This window comes from Polistes dominula, unplaced genomic scaffold (genome assembly GCF_049000335.1).
Source record: "Polistes dominula isolate Pdom_NZ unplaced genomic scaffold, Pdom_raw_medaka contig_31, whole genome shotgun sequence".
NCBI lineage: Eukaryota > Metazoa > Arthropoda > Insecta > Hymenoptera > Vespidae > Polistes > Polistes dominula.
The window spans coordinates 7564939-7583899 of NW_028300925.1; the positions used below are offsets into that span (position 1 = coordinate 7564939).

General features: G+C 30.6%; 2 protein-coding genes across 2 annotated transcripts; one reads left to right on the plus strand and one right to left on the minus strand.

Annotated features, from left to right (window-relative positions):
* The first annotated feature begins 895 nt into the window (after nucleotides 1–895).
* Nucleotides 896–11065, plus strand: LOC107073935 (alpha-2-macroglobulin-like protein 1). Its single transcript, XM_015334889.2, has 25 exons — nucleotides 896–1218; nucleotides 1428–1597; nucleotides 2714–2955; nucleotides 3047–3163; nucleotides 3245–3411; nucleotides 3704–3812; nucleotides 3887–4120; nucleotides 4289–4531; nucleotides 4623–4966; nucleotides 5047–5408; nucleotides 5619–5770; nucleotides 5842–5968; nucleotides 6059–6236; nucleotides 6331–6559; nucleotides 6646–6851; nucleotides 6952–7301; nucleotides 7380–7624; nucleotides 7699–7944; nucleotides 8073–8465; nucleotides 8540–8774; nucleotides 8859–9031; nucleotides 9126–9567; nucleotides 9677–9973; nucleotides 10087–10311; nucleotides 10417–11065. Exons 1-25 carry the CDS (start codon nucleotides 1136–1138, stop codon nucleotides 10620–10622), a joined length of 5775 nt encoding a protein of 1924 aa, XP_015190375.1. The 5' UTR covers nucleotides 896–1135; the 3' UTR covers nucleotides 10623–11065.
* A 1172-nt stretch (nucleotides 11066–12237) lies between these two features.
* LOC107073868 (uncharacterized) lies at nucleotides 12238–18678 on the minus strand. Its single transcript, XM_015334692.2, is given in 15 exon segments — nucleotides 12238–14501; nucleotides 14581–14948; nucleotides 15039–15073; nucleotides 15076–15177; nucleotides 15248–15544; nucleotides 15642–15795; nucleotides 15924–16052; nucleotides 16277–16576; nucleotides 16666–16958; nucleotides 17037–17128; nucleotides 17207–17291; nucleotides 17388–17461; nucleotides 17594–17655; nucleotides 17994–18275; nucleotides 18361–18678. Coding segments are annotated over 14 exon segments (2700 nt in total). The 5' UTR covers nucleotides 18066–18275; nucleotides 18361–18678; the 3' UTR covers nucleotides 12238–13864.
* Between the last annotated feature and the right edge of the window lie 283 nt (nucleotides 18679–18961).

Here is an 18961-nt window from a genome sequence, read left to right on the forward strand (position 1 = left end):
ATTTTTATTCTTGAATATTCAAAATCAATATAAAGGAACAATTATATGAAGAATAACATTATAATTTATTAAATTTAATTATTTTACAAATATTGTTAAAAATATATTATATACCATTGTCCTTAAAAGTTTGTATTATCCTAAGAAAAAGATAAAAAAATACAATATTTCGAATTCAATGACCCCTTCTAAAAGAGAGGGGGATTAAGTTGGACTATTTGTAAATGAAATGTATTTGAAATATTACAATTTTCTTTCTTCATTTCGTGCTATAATGCTAAGAAACTTAATATCCTACATAAATGTGCCGATAACCTATAGCAGTTTGTTCTTTATAACAGGGGTCATCATTGATACAGTTAAGCTATTTCTTTCTTTTTTTCTAACTATAGAATATACTTTAATATCATTAGAATTATTATACAATAATGGGAAATACCGAAAGCTTAAATAAACATTAAAGTTATAAGAATTCTATTTGTTTTATTCGATAAAACACTTTTGAAGAATAACAATATAATATTTATATTTCAAGAAAAAAATAAAAAAAATTGGAAGAAGGTTGTAACGATTAAACAAGAAAGAAAATTCTTCCAATATTTTCCACATGATATTTATTAATGTTCATACGTTAGAAAATGATATTAAATATGGATAAAGAGTAGGGATAAGGAACGAATGAAGGAACGAACGAGTTCAGAATCTAAAGAACAAAAGTCCTTCTAAAAGGAGACACAAAAAGAAACTGCAAAACATCGTCGACCAATAGAAAGAGCAAAAGAGAAAGAGAAAGAGAAAAAGAAAGAGAAAGAGAAAGAGAAAGAGATGCGAGTGCTAATCAACATCGGTCGAACGCTACTAAGCCTCCCCGTTTTAGTTCAGAAGGGTTAACAAGAAGAGTTAAAACGAATATTCGTGCTTTCATTGGAACCTCAGTACGTGAACGTTCGCCGACAACGTTAGTTCGTTCGTTCATTCGTTCGTTCGTTTGTTGATTAGCTTCGTCAATATCTATATTGTTTAATCGCAAATAAATAACTTCGATGGCACTAATTAAAATCAAAGAATGAATAATATCATCTAAGTTGAAAATAAAAAGTGTAAACAAGAAGTGGAAAAATCATTGTCATTTACAATGTTTAAATCTCTTCTATACGTTATACTTATCCAACTACTGACAACAATTTATCCCTGTCAAAGTAACAACACCGCTAATAGGTAAATATCTATTCGAATTTTATTCAGTTATTTATTTTGTTTAAAAAGATTTCTTTTTTCTTTTTTTTAATCAAACGAAACACACGTGACTTAATCTCGCATTTGAATTATCGCAAATCTTTTAACGAGAATATATCTAGGAATTAGATAATACAAATTATTTTTAACATAAATTATTATAATTATAATAATAATAATTATTATTATAGGGGATATGTATTTACTGCACCGAAAATATTCTTAGCCGGGGAGATAGAAAGCGGATGTTTGTCTTTGCACAATTTAGAACCACCGGCAAAAATAATTCTCGAACTATTGTCCCCAACGTCCGCTTCAGAAGAAGAGATATTAGCGAGCACTGATACCATCATAACGTCTGGCAAGTACAATAATTTTTTAAGCATGTTTGGAAAAAGTTAAAATGAAAAAAAAAATTGTATCCTTGGTAATGACTCGACTTTTGATTTATCGTTATTTTCTATTAGAAAGAAATACACATATTTATAGTTTCCTTAAATACAAACATTTCATTCATAACAACGTACGCGTAAGTAAATATGTTTTTTATCTGTGAATCGATCAAAAATGTTTGAATGTTGACCTTTTCTTATGAGAGAGAGAGAGAGAGAGAGAAAGATTGAATTTGTATAATATAGAAATATTTCTACTTATCTGGAAATTATATTTAGACGGAAAGTTATCAATCACGCTTAAAATAACTGAAACCCATTTTTAATACGATTAATATTTGTATTCAATTTTGTTCTCCTGTTTCTTTTATATACATGTAAAAAAGCATATGCACACATAACCCATAGACACGTACATATACATAGACATGTCTTTTCTCCCCTCTTCAGTTACCTCTATCTTTCTATATGTCACGTAAGGCTCTTTAAACAAATTGTAAATTGAAATTGTCGTCGCTTCCTGCGAGGGAGCTGAATTGGCTAAGTCCCTTGTTGGAGGGGAAATAATCAATCTTTAAATCACATGGGAAACCCATCTGCATTGTTATTGCGCAAAATATATGAAGAATAACAGTATCGAACTTTTCAATGTTATCAAAGTTAATTCTAATGATCGATAATATAATATACAGATATAGATCTGATCTATAGTATGTAACTGGGAATGATATTTAATAGGAAAATATCTAAATTATCGTATCCTGCATTTACATCGTCTCTCGATTAATTTGTTCACTTTAGTCAAGTGATTATCTTCTTCGTATATATACATATATATGTGCATACATCTCGTGCAAACGTAATTGCAGAAATAGTAATTGAATTATCACGCTCGTTTAAGTCATCGGTCTTTATAACGAATATAAGCAATATCTAATATATTACTGATGGGGTTCTTTTAAACGTACGTCACAATATGTAAAGAGAATTGTCGTCATTTGAATAATTTAGAACACTTCTATTCCAAATCCGACAACATATAACTAAACGTATGATTGCCCGTTAATGATCAATTTATGAAATAGGCGTGGAAACATGTTTGGAGTTAATGGTACCATCAACCAAATACTCAACTGCTAGACTTAAATTGAGAATGAAATTTGACAAGCATCCTGATTATTCTGTTACTGCCGATAAAGAAGTTTACATTGAACACGATTCTATAATAACGTTCCTTGAAACTGATAAGCCTGTTTATAAACCAGGACAAGATGTGAACATTAGAATTTTAATGCTTAAACACGATTTAAAACCTTGGAAGAAAAGAGTAAGTGGAATGATAATCTGTCGATATTGTTTTTATTATTTATATTTACGAGATAGAGAGAGAAAAAGTGTTATAACTGATATTTATACAGATTCCAAAAATATGGATCGAAAATCCGTCAGAGATAAGAGTAGCGCAATGGACAAACATGACTACGGAAAATGGGATGCTTCAATTGAAATTTTCTTTAACACCCGAAGCAAGTCCGGTAAGACGATATTTAATTACATTTCAAAAACGATCTGTATATTAATTTCAATATATATTTTTTTATTTTTGTTAAATTTAGGGTAAATGGACGATAAAAGTTGAAAAAAAGAAATCGCAACCACAATTATTTCATACGACGGTATTCGAAGTTAAGAAATACGTTTTGCCAAGATTCCAAGTAAAGATAAAATCACCAAGATATGTACTTGCTGATGCAGAAAACGTTACGTGGAATATTTGTGCAAAGTAATTTGAAAATTCTTCATAGAATTTCTTAGTACGAAAAATAGCATTTCATTTATCATTGTTGTATACCCAATACGATTGATGATTCATAAAACTCACTATTTCAAAGAGTTTTATTAATGTGATAATTGTTTATCTCTGAAAGCTACAAAAATTTAAACTACAATCAATTTTAAAAAGTGATTTTAAATCATAAATCACAATAAAGCATGTGCATTAAAAATGGATAACTCATTGCATAAATGATACTAAACAAATACTACTTTTAATCATATGATAATGTCCATAATAGGTACAGCTATGGGAAACCAGTAAAAGGTACCTTATTCTTGAAATTGACTCCACAAGTTCCAAGCTGGAGACGAAAGTTAAATTTACCTGAAATACATTATGAAACTGAAGTATATAAACTTATTTATTAATAAGACCAATCACAATCGTATTTCATGCACAATAAGAAATTTATTTGTTACAGCTCGAGTCACCGGATGGTTGTACCGAATTTGCACTTTCCAGTGGGGTTCTTGGATTGGCTAATTGGAAAGTAGCACCAAATAATATCGTTTTGATAGCAAACTTCACAGAAGCTGGTACCGGTATTTCAGAAAACACTATAAGTCGAACAGTAGTCGTACACCAAGTGCTTAAATTAGAATTTGCACCGTACTCGCCGAAATATTTCAAATTGGGTCTACCATATCACGGAAAGGTGATTACACTAAATTATTTTTGATATTTGATCGATTAAGATATATTTCGTTTAGTTTGCACAGTTATATAATTACCTTAAATTTAAAAGAAAAATATTACTCGTAACCCTTTTCTTTTAAATCACCCATTTATGATTAATCACTATATTAAGTATTTAATATTATAGTTACGTGTACTTCGTCAAGACAATACTCCTGCTGGATATGAAAAAATTCAGCTTTGTTTGAGAATCCGTGGAAAAGATGAATGGCTTCGATCAGCAGTGGAATGTCGTCATTTTATATCCATGCCAGACGGTTTTGTTGATTTTGTGGTTCCACCACCACAGAAGCATATCGTTTTAATGAGTTTCGTGGCAACCGCTGTTGATTATCCTACAAAATATTATTCCCCGGACAAACGTTGGAGGGTAAAAAATAATCAACTTTTTTTTTACATGTTCATAAAACAAAGCAATTGAGTATTTATAACATAGTTTATGTATATAATATTAATCATAGATTTTTATGGATCAACCTTCAGCATACAATGATGTATTTCCTTGGTATTCACCATCCAATAGTTATTTGGCTGTTGCTGCAGGATATCAGCCAATCGTTTGCGGTGAAAAATATTCATTCAATGTTATGTACACGGTACCAGTTACTAATAACAATAATTATAATAACAATAATGAATCAATTTCATTCCATTATTCTATTAATTCAAAAGGAGATCTTCTAATATATGGTCATGTCAAACACAGACCAACAAACGAAACACTTGTAAAATATTCAGAATTCCGCAACTTATTAGGGCCTGTATCAACTATTAATAGAACTAGCCACAACACTATAGAACACCGGTGAGATTATTTACCATCACATATCTTTAATATAATATTTAAAAAAACAAAAATACAAAAAATTATTCATCTCTTATCAGGTTTCCTCTGAGCGTGAAAATTACGCCAAGTATGGCACCAGTTTCCGAATTACTTTTATATTACGTCAGACCAGATGGTGAAACTGTAGCCGCGAGTTATACCATAGAAGTTGGCCATTGTTTCGAAAATAAAGTTAAAACGGCATGGCACACAGATGCCCAAAGTCCTGGCACAATTACACAGTATCACATAGAAGCTGCCCCATGGTCTCTTTGTGGAATTTCTGCTGTCGATAAATCAACCATCTTTTTAGCTGGATCCAAATCAAATTTGATAGATCCCAATCAAACTTTCAATCAACTTAAAAGATTCCATCCCGATCCAGAAAATAGACCTATGTGGTACTGGGCTAATTGCAAAGGTATGTAAGGCTCCAGTTTATGTATTTGTTTATCTTAAATATGCTATGAAAGAATTGGAACTCTGAGTTTTTGATATTTTAGTTGTAAGAATATTGCACACAGAATGCTGGAATCACTTGGGTTATCGAATACCAATCCAATAAGAGTCCATTTTTCCCTAACTAATGTTTGTATCATTAAAAATGAATTTTCATTATTTGCCGAAATAGTACAGACAGAACAAGGCACCACAGAAGTTGCTCATTTACCTTTTCCTGCAATTGAAGTACCATTTTGGAATTTGAGAAGAAGTAGAAGACATTCCATTGATACCGTTGCATCGGATGATGTTAGTTACGTAGATGCATCACAGGCCTTCAATGTAAATATTACATTTCAAATGATTATACATGTTTTCAAATTACTTTGATTATAATTCATTATTTTTCACAGGATTTCGGTGCAATAGTAATGAGCGATTTACACATAGAAACTAAACCTTGTCCAAAATTTTACTTCAATTTAAGACAACCGGAATTTCAATTATACGGTTTCAGTCGTTCTAATTTCGAAGAACCCGGTAATATGTCATATAATTTTATTTCATTTTGTATTTTGAAAAATATTAAGAGAAACATGTGTATACATTTGTATTATTTTATCTTGACAGGTTTAGTGATGAAAAATGAAATGAGAACAATGCCTATGGCTTATCCTTTGCTTAATTTCCCAGCTACAGGGACGGAAATAGGTGCAGATTTGGCATACGTTGATCAATCACCTGATCTCGTTACTACTCTTAGATCATATTTCCCAGAAACATGGTTATGGGAATTAGTGCCAACTGGGTATAATTTTAAACGAATTATTAAAATATTTCAAGAAATGATGATTTTATTACATCAAATCAATTATGTGAAAATTGAATTATTTTTTTAATAGAAAAGAAGGAAAATTAACTATAGAACGGACTCTTCCTCATACGATTACCGATTGGGTTGGACACACAGTTTGCATTTCACCAGTTCATGGACTTGGAATTGCATCACCGACTACTATTACCACTTTCCAACCCTTCTTTCTTGATTACAGTTTACCTTATAGCGTCAAACGCGGTGAAATGTTACATATGAAAGTTTCACTCTTCAATTATATGCAACATAGTTTACCAGTAAGTATATAACTTAATTAGAATTTTAAAAAAATATATATATATATATTGAGTTTGATGATGATTGAAACGACATTTTTCTTCAGGTTAAAATTCAATTGGAAGATGCAACGGGATTAGATCTACATTTGTCTAATCCTATCGCATCGTTCTGTGTAAAACCAAGAGACAGTGTAGTTCACGAATATATTTTAAGACCTCGAGTTCTCGGAGATATTAATATCACCGTATCTGCTGCTATCGATGCTAATTATCCTGAATCATGCGGTCCAGACACTTTGGTATACACTCGGTATATTAAAAATACATTTTTCTAATAATTATTAAAACATAATTGTTATTTATTTTAATCAATGAAATTAATTAATGTATTTTTGTACATAATTTTTAAGTGATACCATCGTAAAGCCAATTCTTGTATTACCAGAAGGTTTTCCAATCGAAATCACAAAATCGGCGTTCATGTGTCCGAAAGATTTTAGTGACGATTCGAATATCATTTGGAATTTGGATTTACCCAAAGATTTGATACCTGACAGTGCGAAGGCTCATGTAACCTTGATAGGAGATATTTTAGGACCGGTATTAGAAAATTTAGACAAACTCGTTAAACTTCCAAAGGGATGTGGTGAACAAAATATGATTCTTTTCGTTCCAAATATTCACGTAATTAGTTACATGGATGTCAATAGTATGGACAATCCAGAACTTCGAAGTAGGGCTATTAAAAACATGGAAAAGGGTATTTTACTTATACATATTGAAAATAAGAAAACGTACTGCTGTTTGATTTAACATTACATGAAATTCATTATTATAGGATACCAACGTGAGCTAAATTATAGACACTTAGATGGTTCTTATTCGGCATTTGGTCCTAAATTTTCAGAAAGTGGAAGTTCAATATGGTTGACTGCTTTCATAGTTAAATCTTTTGCCCAAGCTCGCAATTTGATTTATATCGATGAACGTGATTTAAAGATATCTGTAAAATGGATCATGAGCAAACAATTAGAAAATGGATGTTTCCCTGTAATAGGAACTGTTTTTCACAAACAAATGAAGGTAAAAAAGAAGTGATATAATTATTTAAGTATATTTGTTAAATTATATTTACGTATGTATATATTTGATTATAGGGAGGTTTGCAAGAAGACGATAGTTCGGCAGCATTGACAGCTTACATTCTCATATCACTACTGGAATCTGGTGTTCTTTTGACAGCTTCACTCATTAATAATGCTCTCTATTGTCTAGAAGCTCTGACCGACGTTTACGACAGTCCTTACACAGCTGCTTTGTCAACGTATGCATTAGCATTGCTAGAACATCCCAAAGCGAATGAAAGTATGGCGTCATTGATGAATCGTGCTACTCGTAACAATGTATGAAAATATTATACGAAAAATCATAAATTGGGATTGTCTATAAAATTCATTCTAATTGAAAAATAACATAAACGAAAAGAATTTTCCGATCAATCAAATATTATTATTATTATTCTATATTGTAGGATTTACTTTGGTGGGAAGACAAAACTAAACCGTCAGTGGGATTGAGTATCGAAATGACAGCTTATGCTGTACTTTCTCTCGTTAAATTAGGCGGAGAAAAAAATATGGTAGATGCTTTGAAAGCAGTTCGATGGATGTGCAAACAACGAAACGCTGAAGGAGGTTTTACGTCTACTCAGGATACTATTCTTGGCTTGGAAGCACTAACAAAATATGCTTCAGCTATGTTTACCAATTCTACAGATTTATCGGTTCTCGTTACAGCGAGTGATGTTAATAATGTTTACAGAATGAATAATGACAATCGAGTTGTTCTCATTCGTATTCAATTACCTACATTACCGACAATAATAGAAATATTTGCCGAAGGTGAAGGATGTGTTTTGGTGCAGGTAAATGATTTATAAACGATTTTAAAACGATCGATAAGAACAATCATTAATAAAATTTTGTTTGTACATTTTAGAACAATTTGGTATACAATGTACCTAAAGTGACAGGTTCTGAAGCATTTGATCTTTCGGTATCTGCTACTTCGGCTATTTTTGTGGACGAATGTTCGATGCAAAGAATTACGGTTTGTGCTCGATATAAAATGGCAGATGAAGAAAGCAATATGGCATTACTTGAAATAGGAATGATCAGCGGATACGTTCCAGATCGATCGAGCTTGCATTCGTTGTTAGAGGTTCCAAGTACAAGTAAATTAACACACTTCATTTTTTGTATTTTTCAAATTGAAAAATACTTATAAATATGGTCATGTGGAAATATTTATATTGCAGAGGTGAAACGTTTTGAGGATGACCACAATATTGTCACTATATATTTCGATAAATTAATTGGACAAAAAACATGTATATCATTTAATGTTATGAGGGAGAATATTGTCGACAAACTCGAGCCTGCGAATGTTAAACTGTACGATTATTATCAACAAGAATTAATGGTATCAAGTGTAAGTATTAATACTAAACGGAATTATATAATAATATAAAAATATTTTTGTTTCTTAATATAAAATTGAAATTATATAAACAATTTATTTGTAGAGTTATAATTTTGCACAAATGTGCAGTAGCGCTGATATAAACGAAGAAACTGAGATACCTGATCCAATGCCGGTTGCAACAGAGGCTACTATAGCATTTCTAGAACATAACAAACATACTAACGTGGAACACAATAAGACTTTGGAAAAATCATCGAAAAGTTTTGGAAAAGAAAGTGGAAATATGAAAAACAAGGTAACCAATCGTAATAAAATGGAATTGAAAAATTTATTATCGGTAAAGGCGGTAGATTCGAATGAAAAGGAACATGATACAGTAAACTTCAAAAAACATAATGAAAAGAATAAAACTGATGATGGGAAAATTGTCAAAGTTAAATCAAATACACTGATGATTGAAAATGTTGATGCAAAAACAACTAAAACAGATCCGATAATAAAAAATCAAAATTTAAGTAACAAATCCACCGACACTTCAATCAGTGAGTGAAATTAATAATAATCATAAAATTTTATGATATCATTGTGTTTTACAAATCAACAAATACAAAATTCGCATTGAATAATACGATTCTTATTTTATTTTGTCAGCTTCACAGGTGGATACCGGAAGTGGTCAAATACCAGATGATTCAGAAATGAACTCAACTCCTATCGTCGATGAAGGTTTTGACAATCCATCCTTTGTTTCCATTGATCATGAGTTAGACACACCGGAAGGAATCGAAGGTCCAGTGCTTGTTTATGTGAGACCAAGTATAACTAATCTTCAAGAAAATACATCGTTCGATGAAATCGATAATAAAACAAACGACAAGATTGATATTATCGAATCTACAACAGCTATACAAAAGGATCGAAAAATGGATGACCAATTAAATTCTTCAGGTACGTATTTGTTTTTACAAAAAAAGAATATTTTATCCTCTTAAATACCCCGCATAAAATCTATACAAAGAAAAATATTGAATAAATACAATAAAGTGTTCATAAAACTTTAGATTCAATCAATGCAAACCAATCTTGCCCTGTATGCAGCAAAGAATTACCAGATAATTTGAATGACATCTTTTGTTCGGCAAGTACCGCCATAAAAGTAGCAATTAGACGTCTAAGAAAAGTAAGATTATTATTGGATATTACTGCAAAAACTGATATTAAACGACTTCGTTCTACCATCGAACTTATCTTAAATCCAATGTGTTCTTGTCCACCATTGGATAATGGTAAGTAGATAAACGTAACAATTCCATTTTTTTATAATGCAATCAATTAATTAAAAAAATTCTAATTTATATATATATATATTGACGATAAAATATATATTACAGCTGGAAATTTTGGATTATTGTTATCTTCTAACAGCAATGAATTTGTAACAGTAAATGACCAAGGAAAACTAATTTTAAATAATTCTATGTCTCTCTATGATTTACCGATCACCAATAATATACCTTCAATGTTAACACAAGCTAGATTGTCTTGCCCTAAAAAAGAGAAAAATGAACATGACTATGATAGACCAGTCGGTGATTGATATGCGTAAAGTACAGAAAAATATCGCACAATGTATAAATAACAATCGAAAATTGCGACCTATTTTCATTTCAATATTTCAGTCACAATCAGAGAGAAATTCATATTGAATTAATACACGAGATTATAAACTTCGTAGATAATGTACAAAACACATTTAATGATAAATTAGATATTAATTAACAAAAAACAATTTTTTAATCATACGAGTAAAAAATATGCACAGGGTATTATAAGTAGTATCGCATAATATGTATACGTTACTCTTAATTCCAACATTTTCTACTAAAAAAAAGACTAGTTCATTTTAAATTCATTCACTTATCACGTTGAATCTTATTTTTAATGATAATACAAAGAATTGGTAATTGTGTAATATTATACTGTATAATTTTCTACAAATCCTGTAAGTTGTAAATAAAAGAACAATAAATAAAAAACGAATAGTGTGTGTTCAAACTTTAACCTTTTGGTTTATAATAATCTGTAATTCTAAAAGGAAATTAATTATATATATAATAAATCCAATATTACATTCGAATTTTTAATTGCATGGCGGCAAATTTGAAAAACGTGCATACATATATTACACCGATCATTGATAAGGTCGAAATTTTTATTACCAATAAAATGTCACCTCGGTACAAATAATCAAATCTATCTTACTGACTGTCGATATAAACAAAATTTACTTTATCGATTAGATACTAAACAGGAATCATCAATTATTATTAATTATAATTTACACACAATTTTACATTTTAAAAATCAAATAGAAAGATGAATTTAATAATTAATTATAGGTACTTTAGAGCGACAAGAGAAATAATTAAATACCGTTTTAGTTTATTTATTGTTCTTGTAGGTTTACTATTGTAATAATTATTACAAATTAACAATCACCTTCGAATTTGTTACTACATCAAACAGTATTTTGTTACAATGGATGATGAACGGTTATTAACTACTAATTAATAGAACATTTGATATTATAGAGTATATTTGGCATTTAACGCTGTATAAGATGAATATATTTCGTTGTTGAACAAAAATATCGCGGAGAACGTTTGATCGTGTCTCTCTGAATATTACGTCACATATTTCTGAATTCATTTTTAAATGCCAGCATTAAAGACCACTATTATCGTGAAATCTCTGGAGTAGTATTACTATTTGCTCTTGCTGTATAATCATTTTACAATATATTATAATGCATTTATTAAATAAATAAATATATATATATAAATATATATATATATATATATATATATATATATATATATATATATATATATATATATATATATATTATTGCCCACTATCGACATCGACTAACATCGACGCTAATCGCTTGAGGAATGAAAGGAACGTGTCAATGTTCTAAATTGGCAGTAATATTTCACACGCGCATCCCCATAGGAAAAATCCACGGATATGAGCACAACTTTACAAGCAGTTTATATTTTATATGAGACGAAAATACAATATAAAAAAACTGTTTTATTAAAAATAAAAATAAACATAAAAATAAACATAAAAATAAAAATCTACAAAAATAAAAACAAAATCAAATACATTGTGGTTCTTTGTTTTTTTTTTCTTTCTTTCTTTCTTTCTTTCTTTCTTTCTTTCTTTCTTTCTTTCTTTCTTTAGATATGCAGACATTATTTGCAATATTGAAAACATTTTCTATCTTTATTTCTTTTATATTACTTTTTGCAACGCGCGAATCAAAATAAAATACCCTTATAGTTTTCATATTAAAGTTAGAATGACTTATATCCAATTCATTGATAAATTCTACACAGATATATAACTATTCATTCTTTGAACATTATATATATTATAAAAAAAAGTATAGTTAATACTTATACCACTTTTACTTTTTTTACGTTACAAACGACAGTATTAACACGGCGAACAATACATTTTTTAGAATACTTACTCTACCTCCAAAATAAACAATAAATTCTAAAAAAAGATAACAAAAAGAAATTATTTGAAAATACATCTATCTTTCTAAACTCTCTGTGCGTTTTATAGAAAAATAAAATATTCTATTAAATTAAGTAATTAAATGATTTACTTAGTATCAAAGAAACCAAGTGGAATCCCGATTATAAAAATTTATGATACGTGAAGAATGAATGTACGATGATAGATGAAATATGCAGGTGTAATATGCGGGAAAGTAAAAAATCATTATTCGTTAAACTAGTATGGTAAAAAGAAAAAAAGCGCAAGAAGCTTGACCGATTGTAAAATCGATCCTATCATAGCTATTAACTATATTATTTGTATATAGTCCAAGAAACGTTCTTATTAATATAACAGTACGATGTAATTCTAAAAATGGAACGATTTAAAGTAAACTTTTGTTTTTAACTGACCTATCAAAGATCTCATTTCTGTTCGTCATTAAACCCCCCCCCCCTTGATATTTTGAAGAAGCTGTATTTTTTGTTTGTGTTCATATTCATCTTTTAATAAATTTATTTTTTTGTAATTTATCCGCTTTACAATGCAGATAAATTCACGTCTATACTCATATATATCAGTATCATCAAACAAAAAAATGAGATATGTATTTAGATATTAAATTTTATAGTGAATAACGAAGAAACGAGGAAGACAAATTTTTTTTAGACAAAACGTTTTTATCGAGATCTCGGATTCAATTTATACAATGAATCATATAATCAACGAATAATCGAGATCCCACTGTAGTACGGCAAGATTTCGGCTTCATAAAAAATTCATATCATATAAATCTTCAAAAAGTTCATAATAATGAACTAAAAAGTTTCTATACAATTCCATTATACTTCAATTATTGCATGAGTTACAAAGATTGCTATTTTCTTATAGAAGCAATTTATCTTAATTACTATTTCAAATTAAATTAATGTGTATATATATATAATTATTATTATTATTATTATTACGTATCGCTAAATATAAATACTTTCAAGGCAGATTCAACATAATGTTTATTCTTAACTTACAATAAACTCTGTCAAAAATTTGCTTCATCGTTACAAATATGTAACTCATGCAATAAATGAAAGTTTTGGTATTCATAACATAAATAATGCAAATATACTTTTAAAGGTATTGTCATAGTCTGACGTATATGCGACAATATAAAGATGTTTTTTGATGTTTTTATATATTGCCTTGTATAAACACTGTACGTAATAAAACAGCGGAGGAACTTACGCGAAAAACAGCATTCCTCGGCGTTCAACAGATCTTGGGAGCAGATCGATCGTTAATCGGACCGCTGGTTTTTCGTAAAGAAGTACCCCGTCGAATTTGATCCATAAGAGAATCTCTTACTTGAGTTGGATCTATAATGGGTACACGATTACCCATAATACGTCTGACATTAGCGGACCTACTCGTTATATTGTTCCCTTGAAGATTCTGTTGTTGTTGTGCTAATTTAGCATTCAACGTTTCGAGAAAACCAGATGATGTTTTAGAATTCTTGGTCATTTGTTGGTCTGTGGAATGTTTCCTTGCCGGTTTTGGACTGCTGCTACTAGTGTTATTACCACTTGTACTATTAATAAGTTTTGCATTGAGTGCAGCCATAAAACTCTGACCTACACCTCCAGGGCCTTGCCCTTGATTGCTTACTGCGGCAGTAGATATTTGTGTTTGAGTAAAATGCGTTCCGCGTTCCTTTGAAGTGGAACGAGAAGTAGTAGATGAACGTTCTACAGACGTACAAGCTGTCTGTAATATTGTACTATGTTGCATTACGTTAGAAGTATTAGTATGTCCTTGTACACCAGCCTTGCGTAAAAGTGAAGGACTAGCAGGTGTATGACGTAGTTCTGTCAAAGTCCGTACTGTTTCTGATACGGAAATAGATCTGTGATGTGAAACATAAGTTTCTCTAAACGTGTCAATTATAATATAACATAGTTGTAAGTAAAATGGAAAATACATACCGTTGAGGAGTAGGACTTGCTACGGGCGAAGAACCCTCTAATAGGAATGCTGGCGGTGGTGGAAGATTTTCAGTATCATCGCAAATATTTTCTATGCTTTCTTCGTTGGGATTAGTTACAAGACTACTAAAGGTAGCTGTAATAATAGTAGACGTACGTCTAGCCGGTGGGGGTGGCCTAGTAGCTTGCTGCATTGATCCTCTACGCGAAAGTAAAGTCGACGCAGCTCCAGGTACATTCCAAATATTTTCAGTCTGATTATGAATAGAATGGGAATGTGGTAAAGTAGTCTGACTTCCGTATCCACTACTTGACTCCACGCTTGATTCCGATGTTTGACTTCCTCCATCTTTTTCTGTACCTTCGACCTACATATATTTTACATAAAATAATATCATACATACCTTATTTGTAAACAATAGAAATTAAAATAAGATCTTTAACTCTTAAGAATATACCTTGTCATTTCCTGATGCTGGCATTGAAGAAGGGGAGGCGGTAAAGGAAACTGCATTTCTTGTGCACGACTAGCAGCTAAGTTTGCCAATTCATGCATGTTTACATACATTGGTTGTTGATGTTGATGTGTGACTAATTCTGTATCACGGTATAAAATTTGATTCAACATAAATAGTTAAATATTATTATCAAATAAAATGATAGAAACCTTTTGCTAAATGAGCTGGAAGCGGTAATTTAGGTTTCCCCCGTGGACTACTAGGTGCTTCAGTTTTGACTACTGCTGATGGCCGTTCTAGGCTAGAACATCTATTAGGTATTGGTGGACGATTTCCATTATTTCGACGCAATTGTATTCTTGATAACTGTTGGTTTGAGGAAGAGCATGAAGAGGAAGAAGAAACTGGAGAAGCTGGCTGACTGTGACAACAATTATTTCCCTCTTGATCGGGTGCTTGGAATGTGTAAACACTAAGTGCTGGTCTCTGATGTCCTTTTTCATAAGCTAAAGTAATAGTTAATTAATATATAAATAATCATAAATTTATGTCGTATATATATAATCCACTATATGTGTATATATATAAATGATCATCAATTACCAGAAGAGATTGTATGAGGCCTTTCATTAACAGTGTTTTGACTTTGTCTATCAAACGTAGTAGAAGTTTCCTGTAAATCAGGCCAAGTCGAAGTAGTTACAGGTCTTGTAACAGTACATCCACTTTCATTATATTGAGAACAGACATTTGATACCTATAAGAATGAATTAACTTTAAAGAAAATAAAAATACTAAATATATCATATATTGTAACAAACAAGCTTCTAAAAAAAAATAAAAAGTGAACAATTCTAATAAGCAACTAGTTGTAAACAATTTTACCTGATGTTCAGAAATAGGTTGTGTATATAACGTATCTTGAGAAGTGAAGCCAGAATCACGGGAGCTGCCATTAGTTAAATGACGCAGCATTGCCATACTGCTGATGCTGGAAGGCCTGGCACCAACGGACTACAACGAGTATAACATCGACTACCACATACACTAAGCAGGTAGCCATCATGCCATAATCTACGAGCAACTACCTTAGTTGTGCTAAAGTAATGCACTAGCAGTGACACTAAATAATCATGCACTATATAATATAATATAAAAAGTCTAAAAATTCTTTCAAAGTAAGAAAAAAAAAGAAGAGCTATAATTCAACACATAGACCTCAATCAATATCTATGTACCTGAGAAAGGGATCTGTGCCATGGATGTCCAGATGGACTTGGATGACTCTTACAAGATCCACTGCTACTGCTTGTTAAAGAACTGATTGAACACATAGAACTTTTTCTTGATCCTAAAGATAAAGAAGGGCTAGAAGGAGGAGTAGCTAATGACCATTGTGTAACATCGCAGCCTTTTATATCTGTTATCACTTGTTCAGATGCAGGTGGTAGATGATTCGGCAAGGCTGCGTGTCTTTGCAATTGATCGGAAACTTCTTGAAGATGTGTCAATTCCATTAACATTGCTATCTCTTCATCCTTTATTTTGTTCATAAATTTACACATATATCATTTCTAATACAAACAAATGATTGCAAACATCAAAATAATATACTAATTTTACTTACAAGTACTGGTTTTAAACATCCAGCTAGTATACAGAATCTACCACGTTCTTCGAGTAAAGCTGCGCGCACAGCTTTCCTTTCAGTCTCTTCCAAACTTAAACGCTTTTCCTGAATGACTGCAACAGAAGATTCTAACATTTTATTAAACTCAGCATCGCTCTGTGCAACTCCATGAATTTGTCCCTGTATCTGAGTATGCAAATGAGAAGTTTGAACCTTCCTGCCCTTTTTCTTTTGTAATCGCAATGTATCAGTCGATCTTTTCTTTAATTCAGCTCTTGCTTTTTTATATTCTGAAAAATGTCTTCTATGAGTATACGTATACAAACAGTTCTATGTTCTATTATTTGATTTTATTTAGAATCAATTACCTTTGGCATGTTCCTTATCTAAATTAATCAAAGATCTTTTCCAGTCTTCTATTTTTTCTTGAAGTGGCATCACCAAGCAATCCATGATAGCACTAATTATTAATAAATATATATAAAAAAAAGAGTAAATGAATAATATAAGTTACAATATGATTACATATTAATATTACCTTGTAAATGATTTCATACGATTTTCAACTGCTTTATGCCTTAAACATATTCTTGTCAAAGCAGTTCCAATCTCTTTCGTTGCACCTTAATTATAAACAAAAAGAAAACATAGGAAAAGAAGTGACATGCTTTTATATTCATTCAATATTGACAATAATAAACGTTTCAATGAACTCTTACCTCTAGCATTAGTCGCTACATCTGCAATTTTTTGAAAAGCTTCTAAATATGCTGATAATGCCAAAATGGCAGCTCTAGAAAATTAAATATTAACTTATTCTAAATTTAGATTATCTCAAACTGATACTCTCTCTCTAATCTTATTAATTAATTTGAATTAATAATAAATCAGAAGTATGAAAATTTGATGGCAATGTAATCGTTACCTTAGGGATGAATGCAGTTTTGTAGCTTTTGAGATCAAGTCTTCCCAAAGTGGGGTTCCATTCTGCAAGAAATTATTTTTAAGGGATAATTTAAAAAAAAAAAGATATCAAAAAGAAAAACAACACGTAAAATAAGTACGTAACTTTAATGAATTCATCCCCGAAAAAATAAAATTCGAACGAGTAAGATTAGAAAAGATATTGATATAGATTAAGAAAAATAATTTAATAATATATATGACAAACAAATAGGGACTGTATAATATTTATAAAGAGATTAAAATAAAGACGTAATAGACGATAAGTAGGCGGGAAAGGAAATATAAAAAGAATAACAACAACAAAGTATTTTGAAAAGAAAAACAATATGAATAATTGACATAAACAATTGTTCTCTTACCTTCATATCAGTAATTATCTGTTGAAAGAGACGGCCTAATGCGCTGCACTCTCTCTCGATCGTCGCATCCATCTTTTGAAAGAGAACTTCAAATATATACACAACTACCGTCTGCGGTACGCGACGTACATATACCGTTTTATTATCCGATTCCTTTCGACAATTTACTTCTTGTCATCCACATTAGTATCCAATAAATGTTTACTTTTCAAATTCATTTCTACGATATCGTTCATTTTGATTTATTGACCAAGAAAGTTGTCAAGATGTTTTCGTTCCTTCCTAATTTTGTTATTATTATTATTATTATTTTTATTTTTCGTAGATTTAAATTAACAAGGGATACCCTTTCCTCACACACTTGTACCTTATTCGGCCGTCCCGAACGTTTTGCCACGAACGCTTTGACATCAATCCTTCCACAACAGAAATGAACCAGCTTCCACTACGAAATACTTCATCTTACCACTCCTATTATCTTTTTTCTTGTTTTCTTTTTTTTCTACTTTAGAGCTTCGTTATAATTATTATTATTATTATTATTATTATTATTATTAGAATTAGAATTATTATTATTATAATTATTATTATTATTGTTATTATTATTACAAAGAAAGAATAAAACCTTCTCCGATCTTTTTCTTCCCCTCAATTATTTTACTATAAACACTATATCTACGAGAGAGAGAGAGAGAGAGAGCTACTCGGAGTCAACGCGACAGAAGTATGTCGATTCAATGGATCAAGTATGGCTCGCGTCTGCGTACGATACTGTTTTCATTCTCATTTCTTCGCTCATGTCCGTCGATACAACAGTATGCATAATGATATGCAAGATATTTATTAGCAAATCAATCAATCCCTTTTCGAATTTTAATTCATTTTATATAACCGCCAAATTTAAATCTTCCTTTTTATTTTTTATTTCAATTATACTTAAATGTGTGAAATATAATATTTATCTTTTT

What these genes read in the sequence shown, in the direction of transcription:
- LOC107073935 (XM_015334889.2), top strand. Translation starts at nt 1,136, where the DNA reads ATGTTTAAATCTCTTCTATACGTTATACTTATCCAACTACTGACAACA. An exon ending in ATATGCAACATAGTTTACCA is followed by an intron (nt 6,560 to 6,645) that starts GTAAGTATATAA and finishes ATTTTTCTTCAG; the next exon opens with GTTAAAATTCAATTGGAAGA. An exon ending in TTGTCCACCATTGGATAATG is followed by an intron (nt 10,312 to 10,416) that starts GTAAGTAGATAA and finishes TATATATTACAG; the next exon opens with CTGGAAATTTTGGATTATTG.